At 36.9% G+C, this 19,866-nt stretch overlaps 1 protein-coding gene across 2 annotated transcripts in view; it reads right to left on the minus strand.

Moving 5' to 3' along the window:
* LOC117987336 (uncharacterized) overlaps positions 1–19,866 on the minus strand; it is a 53,819-nt gene that overhangs the window by 14,108 nt on the left and 19,845 nt on the right. For both annotated transcript variants that reach the window (XM_069503043.1, XM_069503040.1), the window contains exons 2-8: positions 19,082–19,398; positions 17,897–18,052; positions 17,318–17,501; positions 14,350–14,499; positions 11,703–11,818; positions 10,056–10,230; positions 2,927–3,055 (exon numbers count right to left, since the gene is read on the minus strand). In XM_069503043.1, coding sequence (XP_069359144.1) covers positions 2,927–3,055; positions 10,056–10,230; positions 11,703–11,818; positions 14,350–14,499; positions 17,318–17,501; positions 17,897–18,052; positions 19,082–19,184 — 1,013 coding nt within the window. In that variant the 5' untranslated portion in view covers positions 19,185–19,398. The remainder of the gene's footprint in view (positions 1–2,926; positions 3,056–10,055; positions 10,231–11,702; positions 11,819–14,349; positions 14,500–17,317; positions 17,502–17,896; positions 18,053–19,081; positions 19,399–19,866) is intronic.

The raw sequence follows: 19,866 nt of genomic DNA on the forward strand, positions 1-19,866 counted from the left end.
TACAAAAACCCCCGAATGCCCGGCATCCGGATGCAAAGCGACGCGCACATTGTATTATGTTATGCGCGGTATTATGTCAGAAACCTTAATGCAAGTTCCAATAAAAACTACCTAGACCGTCGATGTATATAATATAACCTAGACAAAGTTTCAACTCAATTCAGAACGACGCGCAAACGCATAAGTAGCAAATAGACAGAGAAACATTAATTTTTAGAATTCCATACCTTATAGGATCACTTCGGTATCTGTCCGTCTGTCTGTCCGTCTGTCCCGTCTGTCCGCCTGTCCGTCTGTCTGTCATGAATCATTAAATTTGGCAGGTATGTAGGTCTTATAGAACAAGTGAAGGAATAAATCCGACAACCGTGGATTTGTGGTTACATCACACACGAAAAAATTAAAATAATATGTTAAGAAATAAATAACTAATATTTTTAATTTTCAGAATAAGATAACTATACCAAGTGGGGTATCAATTGAAAGTTTTTATGCATAGTAGTTTTTGATTTAACGTGCAAAATGTCGAAATAAATACCCAAGTACGGAACCCTCGGTGCGCGAGTCTGACTCGCACTTGGCCGGTTTGAGATGTGCCACTAAAGTTATATTTCATACTTTTAATAAACGAAACCTGTGAAAAGATAAAACAGATAACAATTTAATAAGAGAGGGTGAAACAGCTTTGCAATGAAGCTGCAACTTAAGATGCGAGTGAGCAGACCAACTAACAAATTGGGTCAGAGCATTGAAGTTTTAAAAGACGATTGTAAGAATACTGTAGCAAGAGGGTGGCTATTTTGAGATGGACACAAAAGATCTTGGGTTATTTAAGTTAAAAGTATTCTTCTTTTAGCGGTGTTTATCTTAAAGATATTGACGAAAATTGTAAAACAACGGAAAACAGCTTTGAACTATGTGACGCGTGAAAATAATTAAAAATTCCAGAAAACTAGCTACTGTATATTTATCAAAGTAATTTAGCAAACACTAATGAAGTAAAAGATTAGGCTTCAATAAGCCAACTTGAACAAAATGTGTTCATCGAATAAATAGGGGAAAACTGAGCAAATGCTCCTTAAAAATTGATGAAGAAATTATTACAATGAGTGAACAAAAATCTCCAGTTTGTCTCTCTCTTCATTCATCTGTTAAGACAAATATTATTGTCATTGTTACAATGCTTGCAAGAAAAGTAAACCAGAGTATTGGAGTAGGAAAGAGGTTGCATGTAAGAGTACTGCAACGAGGCAATTTAAAAGGAACATTACCAGGAGGAACCAAACCGAAAGATCTTTTTCGGCTAAAATATAAAGGAGTTCACGTGAAGTAGTATACCTACTAATGGTAAAGCTTTAGGTTTTAGAACATTTTTATTTATTGTTACCCTAATAAAGGGAGGGTAGAGTCATTAAGACAGCTCGAATTTTTTTGCACAAATAGCTATAAATTAGGCTTTGCACAAATTAGGCCTAATTGCATGAAGAACGCGAGTTTTTAATGAGACGTTGGCCTTCAGTTTTCTAAAATTTTATGAAGTAATTGTATTTAAAATAGGCATCGTTTAGTTCAAAATACTTTTAGTAAATTCAAATGTCTATATTCTGTTGAAACTGATTTGAGAGTTCATTTTTGAGGGCTCCGTACCTAAAAACGGAACCCTTATAGGATCACTTTGTTGTCTGTCTGACTGTCAATCTGTCAAGAAACCTACAGTGTACGTTCTGTTGACCTAGAATCATGAAATTTAGCAGGTAGGTAGGCCTTATATCAGACATTATGGGAAAAATCTGAAAACCGTGAATTTGTAGTCACATCACAAGAAAACAAAAATTAAAATGTGTTTTGAACAAATCATAATTAGTATTTTCAACTTTGAAAGTAAGATTACTATAGTATAAGGGGGTTATCATATGAAAGGGCTTTACCTGTACATTCTAAAACAGATTTTTATTTATTTTTATGCATAAAAGTTTTTGATTTATCATGCAAAATGACGAAAAATGACGACTGTATTACGGAACCCACGATGCACGAGCCTGTCTCGCACTTGGCCGGTTTCTTACCTTAAAAGGTACCTTTTATAACTGAAGCATAAGACAATTTAAAAAGACCATTACCAGGAGAGAAGCGACGCGAAAGAACTTTTTGTTAGAAAACTACAAAGTTTACGTGAAAGTATTATTTTCTCAAATGTGCTGTTGTTCCTTTTACGTAGCAACGTTTTACTTAAACAAAGTTTCTTTATTGATTAATAAATAATGAACTAGAAACGTAACGTAAACAATTGCCACTTTACGTAGATACCTATTATACCTTCATTAGCTAAGTTGTTAAAAAAAGGATCCTGTAATTGTTATTATCGTAGAAGAGATTTATTACTGCCCTAAAGTTCACACAATTATTAATACTCTGTTTCCAACTCAAAAAGTAGGTCAGAAATATAGCTGTGTGTAATATTCTTTGCAAAGTTTCTATTGGCTTTATTATGATTGGGTCTGAAGTTCCGATCAATATACGTCCTAATTTAGTCGTGGATCAATATCAGTGCATTTAAGTAATTTATAATATCGCGCGCTCGGAGCACCTAATCATTCAAAACCGGTGCTATTCATATTATTTGTCAATTTAAAACGCAAAACGTGTTAAATATTATGATAAGCTAAAAATTGCTAAGAGTGGATTCCATTTATCTAACTGAACACACAAAATACGAAATTTGGATCGTAAATTGTTTTCTGTTTTGTAAATAATAACTCAAACTATTTATAAACTAAAACAAAAACGTAATAAAAATATTATACCCTAGAATGCTACAAAGGTACCAATAAAAAATGTTTTGATTTGACTCATTCCATAACATTGTATCGGAAAATCCGGAAATGCTGTCAAAAGTGATAAATCTTGAATTGAACCGATTACGTACTTGAATTCCAACAATAGGTTTGGGCCGGGATGTTCCAACGTGGCGATTCTCTCAGAACAGAGCGACGCCAGCAGCGGCGCGGAGGGCGAACTGCCAGCCCGCAACGTTAAATAGTCCGTGGCACAATGGCTGCAAAGAGGTGATAATTATCAATTGTCCAACTGCACCAGGGCAGTGCGAATGCGCTGAATAGAAGCGTGCTAACGACTTGGAGCGACGATTTTAGTTGGGTCTATTTTTTTGGAAAGTTATAACTCATATGCAATTATAACTTTCCAAAAAAATAGACCCAACACACATATTACTACATAGTAGTAAGTAGTACTACTATGTAGTAATATGTATAGTAGTACTAGTTCTTACTACATAGTAAGTAGTAGTAACTACTTACTATGTAGTTACTAGTACGTAGCGTGGAGTTAATAAATTTGCTGAAAACGGTATACTTTTTAGACATGTGTCCGCTATAGCTTAACTTAACTGAAAACCGCTGCCGTGCCTATAGCGTACCGTAGCGTTATTGTCGTAGCTAGCAACGGTTTTCAGTTATCATCTATGACGAACCACCTGACAACGCAACACTGCCAACTGGCAACTGACAATGCATTGTTTGGTTTTTTGGTAACTAGAAACGCAATAATTATGCCTTCTCTTTCTTTCTTTCACTGAAAGCTGAGAAGGAGCGGTTATTGGCTACCGGATTAGTAACTAAGAACTTGGTAAACCAAAGCCGACATTATCTCTATTACGCTAAGGCTTAACTGTACAAGTACTTGTCCATTACACTTTGATCTATCATTCTAAATACAGTTAGCCTTAGAGTAATAGAGATAAGGTCCTCTTTGGTTTATCAATCTTCATGAAATGTTTTTGGTTAACTGGACTGTGGCAAACTATTCGTGCAGGCGTCCACTATAGTTTGACCTATGTCAATGATCAAATTAAACTTTACTGCTATGAACTTAAGGTTGTGATTACTTCACGATATTCATGAAAGTAAAATTGGTTTTATTTTAGTGAATATGCGCGCGCTAGCTATACAGACGGTATTGATACGGCAGCTAGCTTAGTTACTACTACGGAAACCGCTGCGCGTTGCGCATATTAAATTAGTTGAAACACAACTCTGATACCGATATTCGGCAACGGTTAACAATATCGGTATTGAAACTAAGTAACTGTTGATTAACCGTTGCCGTAAATAGCCAATAACGCCCATCTTTAATACTTTTACTTGGACTAATCTATATCATTACCTACCCATATTATAAATGCGAAAATGTTTTTGGTTTGTGTCTTGAATCACTGCTGCAACTGCCCTACCTCGGCTCGGTGAGTTTTTTTGCATGGATGTTATAGTTAAAGACCAGGAGAGTAACATCGGCTACTTTTATTCCGCAAAGGAAATTGCGGGCATCAGCGAGTATTATATTTAAAAAAAAGTCCTGAATCACTGACTGTCTCAACAACGCTACGCCGACGGATTTCCTCATTTTTTATTTAATCACGTAGAGAAACTCCAAGCATAGCTCTCTCCATCGCCTGCTGAGTGACTCAGAGCTTTCTTATGAGGCCCATAGGTAGCGACCATGTATCGGATCCATATGTTATCACTGGCAACATGCACTGTTCGAAGACTTTGCTCTTCAAGCACTGAGGAATTTTAGACAAGAAAACATCTCGAAGCTCCCTGAACGCTGTCCAGCCGAGTTGGATACGGCGGCTGACCTCTTTCTCGAAATTGGACCTAACTAACTGGATTGTGTGACCTAGGTATACATACTCGTCTACAATTTCGAGTGTAGAGCTCCCAACAATTACTGGGTGGGGCGGGACATAAGCATTAGAGATGATTTTCGTCTTACTCATGTTCATTTTTAGGCCCACCTGCTGAGCTTATAAACATTATTACGTATTATATTTCAAGAAAAAGAAACCCCCAAATCTACTTAATGTATACCTAATTCAATATGAATAGGTGTGCCTGCAAATATAGGACACGGTTCATCATTAAAAACGTGACTATTCATATCTTGAAATAAAATTTTATTTATACGAATCTAGGTTGCAATTTGAATTCATTTTCTTTCTAATTGGTTTAATGTAGTAGGTACCTACCATCGTCATTCGCCTTAAGCATAATTAAACTAGAGTTAAATATATAGATACTCGTAAATGTAACTAGGTTACAGGACGGTTTTTTGCGGAAGCATCTGGCAGTTCCACCGCATATTAAGTATATCAAGAAAACCCCTACTAATATGTGGTTATTGGAAAAGAGTCGCTACCATCGTCATCCTCATCAACCGATAGATATCCACTGCTGGACATAGCTCTCTTGTGGAGACTTCCACACGATACGGTCTTATGCCACCTAAATCCAATGACATACCTATAGTACGCGACAGGTCGAGATGGCAATCCGGGAGAGCACACCCCGCACACCGACAACCCTATACCACCCTGTTCGTAATAAAATAATCTTTGTTTTGACTTTTATTTCTTTCTATCATATTCTGGACTGAATTTTTTAAAACTCATTTGCAATATATTTAAAACTAAGCCAAAGTCAAAAATTATTTATTCACTTTGGTTCTTACAATCGCTTTTGATTATTTCAATCATAGATTAATTATTGGTCTCGCTCTTCAATACTATTTTCGTTAACTACGTTCTTCTCGGTAGGAAAGGCATTCCGAACCAGTGGTAGATGCATCCGACTATTCGAAAGTACTTGTAAAAGTTTATTTGAATAAAAAAGATTTTTATTTATTTATTTAACTTAAAACTACGAGGGTTTGAAAAAGAATTTACATTTGGTTTACAATACGTTGGTTTTGTCCACATTTTCCAGCGAGCGTGTCCGCGCGAGTGAAACAGAGATACGGCCACGGGGAGGTTCTTTTATTTGCAGGAACGATTGTTCAATGGCCTTTCAAAACATACGAATTCACATGCGGGCGCTTGATAAAAATACTGAGTCTAGAATTGAAATAGAATGGGTGTCCCGACGTACTTTTAATGATGCCCCTTTTATTTCAGTGAAACTCAACATGACTCTACAGTCTACGTTCAAAAGCCAGAAAGCAAAAGATATTTTAAAACTCAAGATAGGGAAAGCGCATGGGATTGTATTTCAAAAAAGGAAGACAAATTCGTACACTTGTGTGTATGTGACACATCTAATCTCTATATATAAAAATGAATCACTGAATGTGATTCATTTTTGATTGCAAATCTTGAGAACAGCTGAACCGATTTCGCTAATTCTTTTTTCATAATATTCCTTGAAGTACGGGGATGGCTCTTACGGAGAGAAAAATTTAAGTTCGCCGGGGCATTAAATACAACAAAGACTACTGATGTTGGCTATATTATATTCTTTTGACACCTACGTGTTTCAAAAAATGGTGGCCTGTTACCAGGGTTGCCTGAAACGCACACTAGGCCCGACTCTAGTAAGGTGCGAACGTTAGGTACAGCGGTTTCAGATTAACGTTTTTAGCGCGTAGGATAAGCTCGTTTTGAGGGATTTGTTGATCTATAAGAGCACCGCCGAAGAGAGTTGGTTCCACAATAATTATTACAGCCTTATCTACACTAATATTATAAAGAGGAAAACTTTGTTTGTTTGTTTGTTTGTTTGTACTGAATAGGCTCAAAAACTACTGGACCGATTTTAAAAATTCTTTCACCATTCGAAAGCTACATTATCCACGAGTAACATAGGCTATATTTTATTTTGGAAAAAAATAGGGTTCCGTAAGATATTTGGGTTTTTCGGACACAAGGTGTAAAAAATCAACCAGAAAAGTTACTTATTTTGCGTACGCTGCCTAAACTATAAAAGATAGAACCATAAAATGTTCTAATTAATTGTAGATCTTATAAATATCTACAAAAAAGTCCGCGACACACTATACCCATCTATGTCGAGTGAGGCACAGCAACCATTTTTTTATTTAAAAATCTTGAATTTTTTTTGGACTACATTTAAACGCGTTTATTTTACTCATGCTATTAATCCTTATCAAAATAAATGATTTCATCACTAAGAACAGTTTATGGAGATAATATTTGATCTTTGAATGATTAAAATTGGACGTTTGGTTTTGATGTTATGGCGAAATTAAAATATTACGATTTCTGCTGCACGGCCCGTTGTATTATATAAAGAGGTAATGTCGTTAAGTTTGTTTGTAGGGGGTAATCTTTAGAACTACTGAACCGATTTTAAAAATTCTTTCACCAGTAGAAAGCTACATTATTCCTGAGTGACATAGGCTATACGGGATCTTTAAAAACCTAAATCTACGCGGGCGAAGCCGCGGGGATCAGCTAGTAATTGATAAATTAATTTATTTTCTAGAACACAAAATTGACGATGCAAAAATAAATAGTTTATTACTGAATTTGTTATACAAGCGTATAATAATAACTAATGTTCTCTCTAGTTTGCGTTATGAAAATATTAACCTTCCTATCTGTTATACCTGTGTTATGTTCCGTACGTAAATATGTACATACAGATTTCCGACAAATATTTATATTTGCTCATATAATATTAACAAAGGAAAGTAACGAACAGATCATAGAAAACAAAGAACTAATATAAGTGGACTACACAAATTTCAAAACCCTGTTTTACCCCTTTAGGGATTGAATTTTCAGAAGTCCTTTCTTAGCGGATGTCTACGTTATAATAGCTATCTGCTTATCACATTTCAGCACGATCCGTTTAGTAGTTTTAGCTGTGCGTTGATAGATCAGTCAGTCAGCACTCAGCAGACGCTCTATTTAAGCAGAAAACACGTCCGCAAGAAAGGCAAACAAAGCCAACGCTTTACTAAGAAATCTCTTTGAAGATAATTACGAGGGAAAATCTTAACAACTACTACTTAAGATAAATAGAGTTGGTAGCGTTTGAAATTTAAAAAATTATGCTCGCTCAAGAAGCTCAACAATACACTGTCTGAGTGTAAACTCAATCACTGTAGACTATTATTAATACATCCGTTGCGCTACAATGCAGCTGTGAGTTAGACAAGCCAGCATTAACAAATCATTTTAATGTAAGAAATGCTTTAAGCGACTGTGTGATAATTTAGCGCAAACATCTTGCTTGTAAGCAGCATGACAAGTGACAACTGAAGATGGCCATAAGTCCCGCAAATTGCTAAAGGACGTGGCCGCCATTTTAGTCACATCAGCACTAGACTGAAGTTTCGAGCTGATGGTATATTTTTATTTCAGCTGACGTCAAAATGACGTGATTTCGATGTTAATAAGACATGGTTCCAGCGCAATAGCAATTTGCGGGACTTATACAATATATTATATTATTAATACGTAACTGCAAGCATGGAAGCCTGCATATAACAATCATTTCGTAGGTACAATCTTGCACGAATTTCCCTATATTTCTTGAATGGGTTTCGTGAAAATTCTTATCTTATTAGGTACAATAATTTCCCAGTATTTATTAAATAGTAGGTACGTGATCTAACGAGAGAAATGGAATAGAGATTTTTTAACTACAGGAACGTTTCGTACGAATTTTCACGCGGGCGCTAGACGAAAGTATTTCAACTGGTGTTGATACAGAATATTATTTCTCCTGAGGTTTTTTTAATGATGCTTCTTGTAAGTTTCCGTTGAACATTTGACGAAAAATATATTAGGTACTAGCTGATGTTTTTAAAAATCCCGTGGGAACTCTTTGACTTTCCAGGATAAAAAGTAGCCTATGTCACTTTCCTGGTCTTCAACTATACCTATGCAAAAAATCATGTCAATCCATTGCTCCGCTGCGACGTGACTGAAGGACAAACCAACAAACAAATACACTTTCGCATTTATAATATGGGTATTGATTTAAGTATTTTTTTACGATTTATGGAAGTAAACATAACCCACAAAGATTTTTATCACCTAATGTCATAGCCTAATAGTTCTGAAAGAATACATGTGCTTAGCAATGAACCGGCGGCGATGGATTGATGATGATAATGACTATTATAATATCATGATATTGTCATCACAATAAATTGAATGTTCACAATACAAATGAAATAGTTATTAAAAAATCGCACCACGTTACAACTTACAAACGAAAAATAGTGTTTAAACTATCGTGAGTGATCTCCATTATACATATCTCACACCCAATGGGTTCGGATGGGTTCGAAACTAGCTAACGTTCGACTAAACACGTGAAAAAAGCCGGATGTAAGATATAAGGGAAAAATAATTAGACGGATAATTATTAACGTAATGTATCAAGTACAAAAGAGGTACGTTACACAAGCAACTAGCTACAAACTTAGATTAGCTCGACACTTAGTACCAGGAAAAATAATGTGGAAATTGTACCAAGGCTGAAGGCACCAGCTGAGCTCACAAGAACGAGAAACAAAGCCAACGTTCCACTAACAACACTCTTTGAATATAATTACAAGTGGAAATTCAACAAAAGGTATTCTCGCCGGGTAAATACGACCGGCTCTGCAGTGTTTAATGTAGATTTAATGGCAGGTCAATTCAATAATTAAAATCTGTTTGAGTTTATTTAAAAACTTGCTGATGACCGTGACTCCGTTCGCGTGGAATTATGTTTATAAAACTCCCGGGGAACACTTTGACTTTTCGGTATTAAAAAAATCGGTGTACCTACATCCCTACGTTAAAAATAAATTTAAAAAAAGAAGAAACCGGCCGAATTGAGAACCACCTCCTTTTTGGAAGTCGGTTAAAAAGTAGCCTATGTCACTCTCCAGGTCTTTATTTATACCCATTCAAAAAATCACGTCAATCCGTTGCGCCGTTGCGACGTGATTGAAGGACAAACCAACAAACCAATAAACCAACAAGCAAACACACTTTGGCATTTATAATAAGGCTAGGTACTGATATCAATACAATCGACAAACCAAGTAAAAACGTGATTTTCACGTCTCTAAAGATATATCTGAGAAAGTTCCTCAAACACGCAGGCTGAAATTTCTTTTTAGGGTTTCGTACCTCAAAAGGAAAAAGGAACCCTATAGATCACTTCGTTGACTGTCTGCCTGTCCGTCTGATAATATTACAGTCTGGTTTTGGAAATTCGTATAAAATAGAAGGTACTCACTTTCTTGGCAGCATAATAGAGGTAAAGATGATCTTGACTCGCGTATGAACTGAATTAGTCGCAAAGAGGTAGCGGCATCGACGGTGTGGTGGGTACAAGCCGGGATAGCCCGGACTTGCCAACACGCATGTACCGGACCCACGACATGACACGTCTTGATACAGCCAATCACAGTCTGGGAACAACGGGGAAATATTAGATATATTTGCGTAGCACAGCTAAAAAGTTGTGAGCGGAATTTTCAAAAACAAATGCTCATTTTTGGCCAACTTGTAGCCTCAACGTCATAAATACTGTACCTAAATATGTAATCATTATCATCATGATCAACCCATCACCGGCTCACTACAGAGCACGGGTCTCCTCTCAGAGTGAGAAGGGTTTTGGCCAAAGTCTACCACGCTGGGTATGTGCGGATTGGTAGACTTCACACACCTTTGATAACATTATGGAGAACTCTCAGGCATGCAGGTTTACTCACGATGTTTTCCTTCACCGTTAAAACAAGTGATATATAATTATTTAAAACGCACATAACTCCAAAAAGTTAGAGGTGCGTGCCCGGGATCGAACCCCCAACCTCTGATTAGAAGGTGGACGTGCTAACCACTAGGCTATCATCACAGCTTAAATATATATTTCTATAAAAATATAACAATAATATAATATTTGTTTAATATTGCAACTCCATTTTTTTTATAAGTACATGCTTTATAATAGTTCGTCCGACTTCTGTGTACGAAATATATTATACCTATAAATTATAATGATAGATGATGCCCACAATTTCGTCCGCGTGGATTAAGGTTTTTAAAAATCCCGTGGGAACTCTTTTATTTTCGGGATCAAAAGTAGCCTATGTCATTCCCGGGATTCTAGCTATCTCTGTACCAAATATCTAAATCGGTTAAACGGGTGGGCCGTGAAAAGCTATAGAAGACAGATAGATATACAGACAGACATACAAACGGACGGACAGACAAGCACACTTTCACATTTATAATATTAATATGGATATGGATTATCTTTATGTATTATAATTATTATATTTATTACTTCCATCATCAATATATACGAGTAAAGGTAACGGGAATGAAATAAGCTTTCAACGGTATTTCCCAGACAATCCTAAGGGAACCTCTGACAAATATTACACATTTTGTAAATTACGTATGCAGTGATGTGTAATAAGTCTCCTGAGTATATTAATGTTAGGAGTAACAAATTGAAAATTCATATATTTGTACGTTTGGATGAGAAAGGAAATTTCAAATCCACTCGTATCTTCATGGGACACTCAATCTAAAGAGACTGTGACGAGGGTCGAACCTTGTCCAGTACTCTTGCAGGATTATGAATAAATCTTGGCTGCCAATAAATACTGTTAACATTACGAAACTTTCAATATGAAAATAGAGATAGCGAGCAAACGAGTAGGCGGGTCACCTGATGTTAAGTGATTACCACCGCCCATTAACATTTGCAGCACCAGAGGAACCGCCGCGCCGATGCGTTGCCGGCCTTTTAGGAATTTGTTGGTCCGCCCCTTGAATAACCCCATGTTGTAATCTAGTGGGAACACCACCGATGGGAGTTGAGTTGTTGATCTTTCAAATTAATTCAAATTAATCTATTGAGTAATCTTACCTGTATGTGGAATTCTAGAGCCGCCTCTCGGATGAAACCCCACGCCTTGTGTGTTGCTTAGAGAAGTAAAACTGAAGAATGCGAGAAATTGTGACCTGATTGTTTTATCTGTTATCCTGGTGACAAAACAAAAACATATTAATGTGAAAAAGAAAATGCCACATCATCACTTTCCATCAAATGTGATTGTGGTGTGATTGCCAATAATGAATAAAAAAAAGTGAGAGCGGTTTGGCTGAGGGCCAGTTGGGAGTATAGCTATATAGACCTCGAGGCATGTCTCTTTACCCGGGTTGGGCGCTGAGTAAACTTAGTACCAAGGTAGTGGTCTCCTAGCCGGGATTTCACTGATTTAGTGCCTGTTGTTATGGCTTTGAGCCTAAGAACCAAATGTGAAATGTCAATAATTGCGTCTGAACTAAGTATATTCTGCCGTCTGCGTCACCGCGCACGTTTCGGAGGACTTTAGAAATCGGTCAAACAAAGCCCGAAAACGGTCTGTATTCCCAATAGGACACTGTGCTGTGAGCGTCGTAGATCACAAATTCTATGTCCCCTTTGTCGAATAACCACAATTCCGAACCGAGCATTACTAATCCTTCCGTACAAGGGCAGATGAAATACTGTTACGGAGAATTTCGTTTGATACACTGTACACAATACGTTTACGGACATAAGCTATATCATCGTACTGTATTAGGTACATAATTATTAGTGTCATGTTCTCAGAGAGCTATCTGTCTCTACAAAATATGTTAAAAGCATTATCTCTATCTGTATAAGCAGGACAAAGTCCAATTTCAGGCTCAGATAAATGCCAATGCCAGGGCAATTGTTACATTATATCTTTGTATGACAAGTGCTTCTCGGAATTTGTAAAACGTGTTGATATTGGGCCTCTACACTTGTGATCTGAGATTTTACATAAAGGTTTTCTTTACGTCGATCCCTTCTAAACAATGTACAAGGAACCGCAACCTTGATTCGCTAGAATCCACCAAAACAGACAAATCTCTATAGTAGGTACAACGTGCAGCATTCGATGTGCACCGCCCTCCCACAGTTAAAGAAGCAGAGAATCCTTACAAGATGTATAAATGTACAACTGTTGCAATTGTGCATTGTGAAGTCTACATCTCCTGAGTAGTGCGAGAGCGGGTTGTGTATATCGAATGCAGATGCAAGTACTAGGACTAGGTACCATAATATATTCCGCTACAGGTTGAGATGGCAATCGGGGTATGAGGCAGGGGTTAGCGCGGGGCTTGTGCGGATGTACAGGGCGTTCCCTCCCCGATTGCCATTTCGACCTGTCGTGTACTATAGATTTGTCTGTTTTGCTTTTGGTAGATTATAGCGAATTAAGTTTGTAGTTCCATATATATTATGGAAACCAACTTCATTCCAACAGTACCTACCACCAACTAAGAAAGGATTGTAAAAAAAAAATAGATAGGTAAATACCTACTAGAATGGCTTAGTTTAGCTAGTTTGCAATAAAATTACTAGGTACTAATTCGCTGTTAGCTTTTGTTGATCGTTTAGATGAGTTCATGTTATATTAGGCACACTCCAAATATGATATCTAGTCCGTTGTAGCATGGACCTAACGCTCATTTAAATACCTCGACTAATGAACGAACACACCATTTAATACGGATTCAACGCCACCACAGAACTACATGTCCGGATTTTCGGTTAAATAGCAACATTCAATATTAATTGTGTATATGTGTGTATTTTAAATCATGAAGCGGCAGAATTTGGTGAATGATAAACAGAACGTACATAAGTGCCCACTTAATAATTAACATAAAATAATACCCATTACAGATTATTACTTTGCGAACACAAATAAACATAAATATTTCGGTAACACAAAAATAACATAATATCAGCTAAGTATGCATCTACAGATAATAGTATTTTAAACTAGCTGATTCCCGGCATGCATTGCAATACGACTTGCTTGCCACTACGCGGCAGAAAATAATGTACATCGACCTTTAGAAAGAGACGGCGGTTTTGTAGAGCATTGTCTCTGTCGTTGAGATCGACAAAACGTCACATAGGTATAAGTGACCGAGACAATAGAGACAACGCTCTACAAATCCGAAGGCCGAAACCTCTTTCTAAAGGTCGATATTTTCTGCCGCGTACCTACTGTAGTTTCTTGTACGTTGATGGTAGGTATTAAGTATAATAACTATAACTATATTATTAACTACATTATTTACTACATTCTAAAATAAATAATTTATTTATCGGAAACTTTCACGCAAATATCTATATCATTATCCTAATCATATGGATAACCATGTAATTAGGATAATCAAAATCCTAGTATCCAAGGTATACTTAATTGCCAACTAATATTCTACATAATCTGTTAAGTATGTAAAGAAAATCTATAATAGAAAAATGAATCACCAAATGTGTTGCTCATAGCAAATCTCGAGAACCGCTGAACCGATTTCGCTAATTCTTTTTTTATAATATTCCTTGAAGTACGAGGATGGTTCTTAAGGAGAAAAAAATTTAATTCAACCTCCCCCTCAATTTTCTTAACGCCACCCGAGCGAAGCCGGGGCGTGTCAGCTAATTTAATATAATTATATATTTTTTCAACTACAATTGAAATATTTACCTAAAATCTAGTACCGAAGCTCCGTGATCGGCGAAGAGCACAACAGGTGGGGTATACCGCTCGTTGGTTCCACACAACCTGGTCTGCGCAGTGCCCGTGGCGTCTTGGACAGCACTTCCATCGCCCAGCTGCAGCCATCCACCTATACAACTAGATCAATATTTTATTTTATTGATTTTTATTTACCATCCAGAAAAGGTCAACAGAGGGCATGGAGTTCTACTTTATAATTATTAGGCATTACAGGAAATTTTTGGCTCTATAAATCGAAATTTATGTTTTTTAAATAAAATAATGTAATTTTTTTTTCTGACTGGGTTCAACTCCACTTATAGGTACCTAGTTTACATCTATGTACAGTACACTATGTAGTATGGACTATGGTAGAGAGGCTAAAGCCTATTTACTCGACTCCGGCGAAGTCCAAAGGAAGGTTATATATGTATGTTTGACCTGTGTGTATGTATGTCCGCTTGTAACTGCTTAACGGCTCAATCGATTTTGATAAATGATACGTCATTAGATTCGTCTTGATGGCGCAAATATCACTGGGTACCTAACTTAAAAACTCAAAATGGCGGACTTTATGCGCTTTAATGTGCGGGCTGAATTTTTTTTTCAAAGCCCTCGAGTGGGGTATTAAAAGACGAATACAAAAATGTATACAATTTGTATATTTCGATACAAAATAGCGGATTTCATGCACTTTTATGCGAGGGCTGAAAATGAAGAAAACCACAGTTAGGTTTTTTTTTAAACTTTTCAATTACTTGTTTTACAAATCATCATGACATACGCCAACCCACTACTGAGCTCAGGTCTCCTCTCAGAATGAGAGCATACGCTAGTTTAGGAATAAATAAATAACTAATATGTTAGTAGCTTATGCAGCAGACTTCGTCTGCATGGACTACACAACTTTCAAACCTCTATTTCACCCCCTTAGGGGTTGAATTTTCCAAAATCCTTTCTTAGTGGATGCTTACGTCATAATAGCTATCTGCATGCCAAATTTCAGCCCGATCTATCTAGTAGCTTGAGCTGTGCGTTGATAGATCAGTCAGTCAGACAGTCAGTCACGTTTTCCTTTTTTATATTTAGAAGATAATTTAAAGGTACAGAAACACGGTTGAGACTTAGGTCATATTATAATTAAGTATGATGTTGAATTGTGAATTTTGTTATACATATAGGTATTTACCCGTGAAAACATTTCGATTATTAACATTTGAACGAGTCAATTCAACAATTCAATAATTTATTCAAAAACCACAAATGACGGGTAATGGATTACGAAATCTATGTCAACACAATGTTGGTAATGGATTGCGGACCTCAAAAATCATCGGTGGTAATAATCATAATGATATTATTACATAGTAATAAATATTAAAGATATTATTACAAATCATAATGGTATTGTTACATAGCAGTATATCTAATCCGGTCAATTTAGACATTTAAAATAACAATAATTCCCACAGAGAGATATTGGTGGAGAGCTGGGGTTTACCATTACAAATAAATTTTTAAAAATCCCCATCGATCCTGTGTGCTACAAAAGTTATTCGGGGTCCAAGGTTAAAATTTGAGGTTTTTGGATTTTTCTGGAAAACGGTAAGTTTTATCAAAATAAATCTCAGACCAAAGTTGTAGATTTTAAAAATTTCTACAAAAATGGTTTATGATTTTTTTCCTAAGAGTTACCAATTCTGAGATATCGCGATTCTAAGAGTCACATTATTTAGTTTAATAGTTTATATAATATATTAGTATAATATATAATATAAACTATAATAATTTATGATCTAACAGCTGTGAATTTGAGTTTTATTTATTTACTAGCTTATGCTCGCAACTTCGTCCGCGTGGACTTCATATATTTCAAACCCCTATTTCACTGCCTTAGAATTTTCAAAAGCCCTTTTTTAGCGGATTCCTACGTCATAAAAGCTATCTGCATACTTCAGCCCGATCTGTCCAATAGTTTGAGCTGTGCGTTGATAGATCTGTCAGTCAGTCAGTCAGTCAGTCACCTTTCCCTATTATATGTATATTTAGACTATGTTGTATTGGTAGAGAGCCGTTAATTAAGAGACGTAAGATAATTGTTTTCATTCAAGTGATGATAATTTGGTATAGGTACCTACTTAGTCGGGGCTGAGGCTGGGAGAGGTTAGGTGACCTATTGAATTTCGGTTCCCTCTATATACTGTAGATTTATTCCATACAATAACGTAAACTGTGCGCCAAAGCTTAACTGGGTTGAACCGTTTATCTAAACTATTTTCAAGTCTTAAGTTTTACGTTTCATATGTATGAGAAATCTAAGTTGATCCACCAGGGCCACTGTTCGTCTTCCTACATATTATTATCACAGTCTAAAGATACATTGTGATATTGTGTTAGTTTTGTTCAATAATATTAACAAAACTTCACATTAGTAATTATCTAACGAGTTTAGAATGTTTCGTGCAATCAAATTTCTCATCGAAAACAAATCTAGCAAATATTTATTAGGTACCTAGATAATTCCCTACTAACCACATTACCTACCTAGTTTTTCATTATTGACGTGTAGGTAAATACTGTCTTGATAATCCAATTTTTTTATTCCTATTTTTAAGTAAAGTTTCATTGTATCTACCTTACTTTATAATCTTATTTGGAGCAATGTATTTTGAGTTTTATATTCATATTATATAGTCATATTGGATTTCCCGCTTGTAAATGAACTATATACCTCAATTGTACATATTCTATGTTGTTTTACCTATTGTTGTATGTGTTGGTACGTACCTATACTATAAATGTTAGTTCGTATAAAATAAAAAATATTAACATATAAAATTAGTACCTTCAAAAGAAGAGTGAATAGTCACCTACTAGGCAGCCGCACTTCACCTTACGCTGCATCATCACCTACCTACCATTTGGCATAATTATTGCAGTAGGTAGAAACTTTTACCTTGAACCATTAAATCTACCGACGGAGACGAGCCGGTAGAGCTGGATCTCCACCCGCTGTCCAGCGTCAGGCTGAAGGACGTAAGAACATGCACCGGGACCCTCTATCGATGGAGACTTGATCTGGCCGAATGTTTTGCCTGATTTATTCTTGAGGACCCGGGAGTCTATTGTTATGTTGCACACTACAAAAAAGAAACGAAGCTAAAATGCTTATTTATACAAATTCTGTTAAGTAGTAAATGAAAGTTGATCAAAGAAAAGTAGACGGCGAGTCGGTTAATATATAAGTCAAACATTACGTCAAAATTGCAAAGTGGATACAACCAGCTAAGCATTGAGTTCCCCACAAGTACTAACTTACATAGTGTAGGGAATTGTTACCTAAATTGAAAATATTGTAACTATTTATGATTTGAAAAGAGCGCATTATTATAGGCGCAGTACGGTTTTCGCATTACTTCATACAATGTCATTATAAGCTGCATTTTTGGTCAAGGCAATACGACGTGACGTCGGCTGCCGTGCCGTGCACGTGATTTTGGCAAGAAAATGGAAATTAATTAATGAAAAGACCTACTGTTAGAGCAGTACTGTTCCAAGCCACACTGAGCGCATCTCGTAGGTGCGATATCACCGCACGGGCATGCTCCGTCCCGCACGCAGCACGCGCAGTCTTCGCTCCCGCCGGGACACGTGCAGCCTGATGATGACTGCGTCCAAAGGTCCACTTGACCTGTGAAAAATAGCTTTTTTCTAGGGAAGCAATGTGTGTAACCCATAATGCAAAGAACTGCTAAACGTTGAGATCCCAAGCGCTGGAATGGCGATCTCGTAACAGAAAGCGTAGTATTGGCAAATTCCCCACTAGATAGATAGATTTACTTTTAGATACTTTATTGCACACAAAATATTAGATAAACAAGACAAAAACAAAGAAACTAAAAACAAAACAAAAACAATTGTATGCAAAGGCGGCCTTATTGATCAGAGCAATCTCTACCAGGCACCCCGCTAGGTGAACAGACAAATCGTAGGGAGCCGCTACATTCTGGCAATGCAAGACCATGGAGTGTGGAAGAACAAAAGACCTATGTCGGAGTTGTCTATGTTAGGAGACGTGTAATGGATCATGACGACGATGCTTATAAAGGACACAGGCAAATGGCTGCAGGAACCAAAGAAGGCGCAGATTTTTCAAAACATAATGCAATTCACGAGCATAGAGGCCATGTCAGCACCAAACTCTGCTGATATCATCAGCATTTCTGGGAGAACATCACGTAGAACTCTCAGACATACAGGTTTCCTCAAGATGTTTCCTTCACCATTAGCAGGTGATATTTAATTACTTAAAAGTAAAACACACATAGCTCCGAAAAGTTAGAGGTGTGTGCCTGGTATCGAACCCTGAACCCTCTGAATAGGAGATCGACGTCATATCCATTAGGCTTCTATCGCAGTCAACTACTAGTTAAGTCAAGTATAATAGTGTTACTAATGTTATTGCTAGTATTGTGTAGTATAAGTTACCTAGTTCCATGACGTCACGTCACCCGGTTCAGGTTCCCAGCTGAAAATCAGCGCTGCTATATGCTCTCGTGTATCAAGGCATACAGCATTATGACCTTTTTCGGGTTGTGCCACATAAGGCGCTTCTTCTGCTTGAGGCATTATGGTTAACCGACTCTTAACATGTGATGTGTAGAACAGTTTTAATATTTTTTTTCTTTCTTTACTTGTATCCGAATAGAAGTTTACTTACTGCTGCCATCTAGAAAGATGGGTGTCCAAGCGATTTGCGCAGAGACGGCGGCGCACGCGGCGGCGAGCAGCACCGCTACGGCCCGCATGGTGCGCGCGGGCATCCACCGCGCCTTCTCATTGGCCCCCACACTCCCCAAACTCACGGACAAACAAAAACAATAACGAACGACCGCGCCCCGATTTGCATGATTGCACAAACACTGTAGTTTTTATTGTTATTTCACAACGCTCCTAGTTTATAAAGGTTTTATTGCGGGTCTCTCCGATCCTCTGTTTTCCTGGTAATTTTGTTTCGAATTCCATGCGGAGAGTTGCCTGAAACAATATTTGTTTATTTATTTTGCTATTCATGTAAAATTTCGCTGGAAATTATTAAGAACCAGCTGATGCCCGCCACTTCGTTCACGTGGATTTAAATTTATAAAAATCCCGTAGGAACTCTTTAATTTAATTTAGCTTTAACTCTTTAATTCCTGGATAAAAAGTAGCCTATACCACTTTCCAGGTACTACTAATTAGTATTACCCATGCAAAAAAAACACGCCGATACGTTGTTTGCTAAGTTGCGACGTGATTGAAGGATAAACCAACAAACAAACACACTTTTGCATTTATGATATGGGTAATGATATCACATTATAAACCTTCTGAGGCTCTATAGTGTAACTTCGATAATGGTGCGTACCTACCTTACTCTAGTTATTAGTATGGACGGGAAAGGAACGGATTTTTTTTCATCCCCTTTCCGTCTATGATGAAAGATTTACGCACAAATAACTTGCA

Source organism: Maniola hyperantus, chromosome 2 (assembly GCF_902806685.2).
Source record: "Maniola hyperantus chromosome 2, iAphHyp1.2, whole genome shotgun sequence".
In the NCBI taxonomy this organism is placed as follows: Eukaryota; Metazoa; Arthropoda; class Insecta; order Lepidoptera; family Nymphalidae; genus Maniola; species Maniola hyperantus.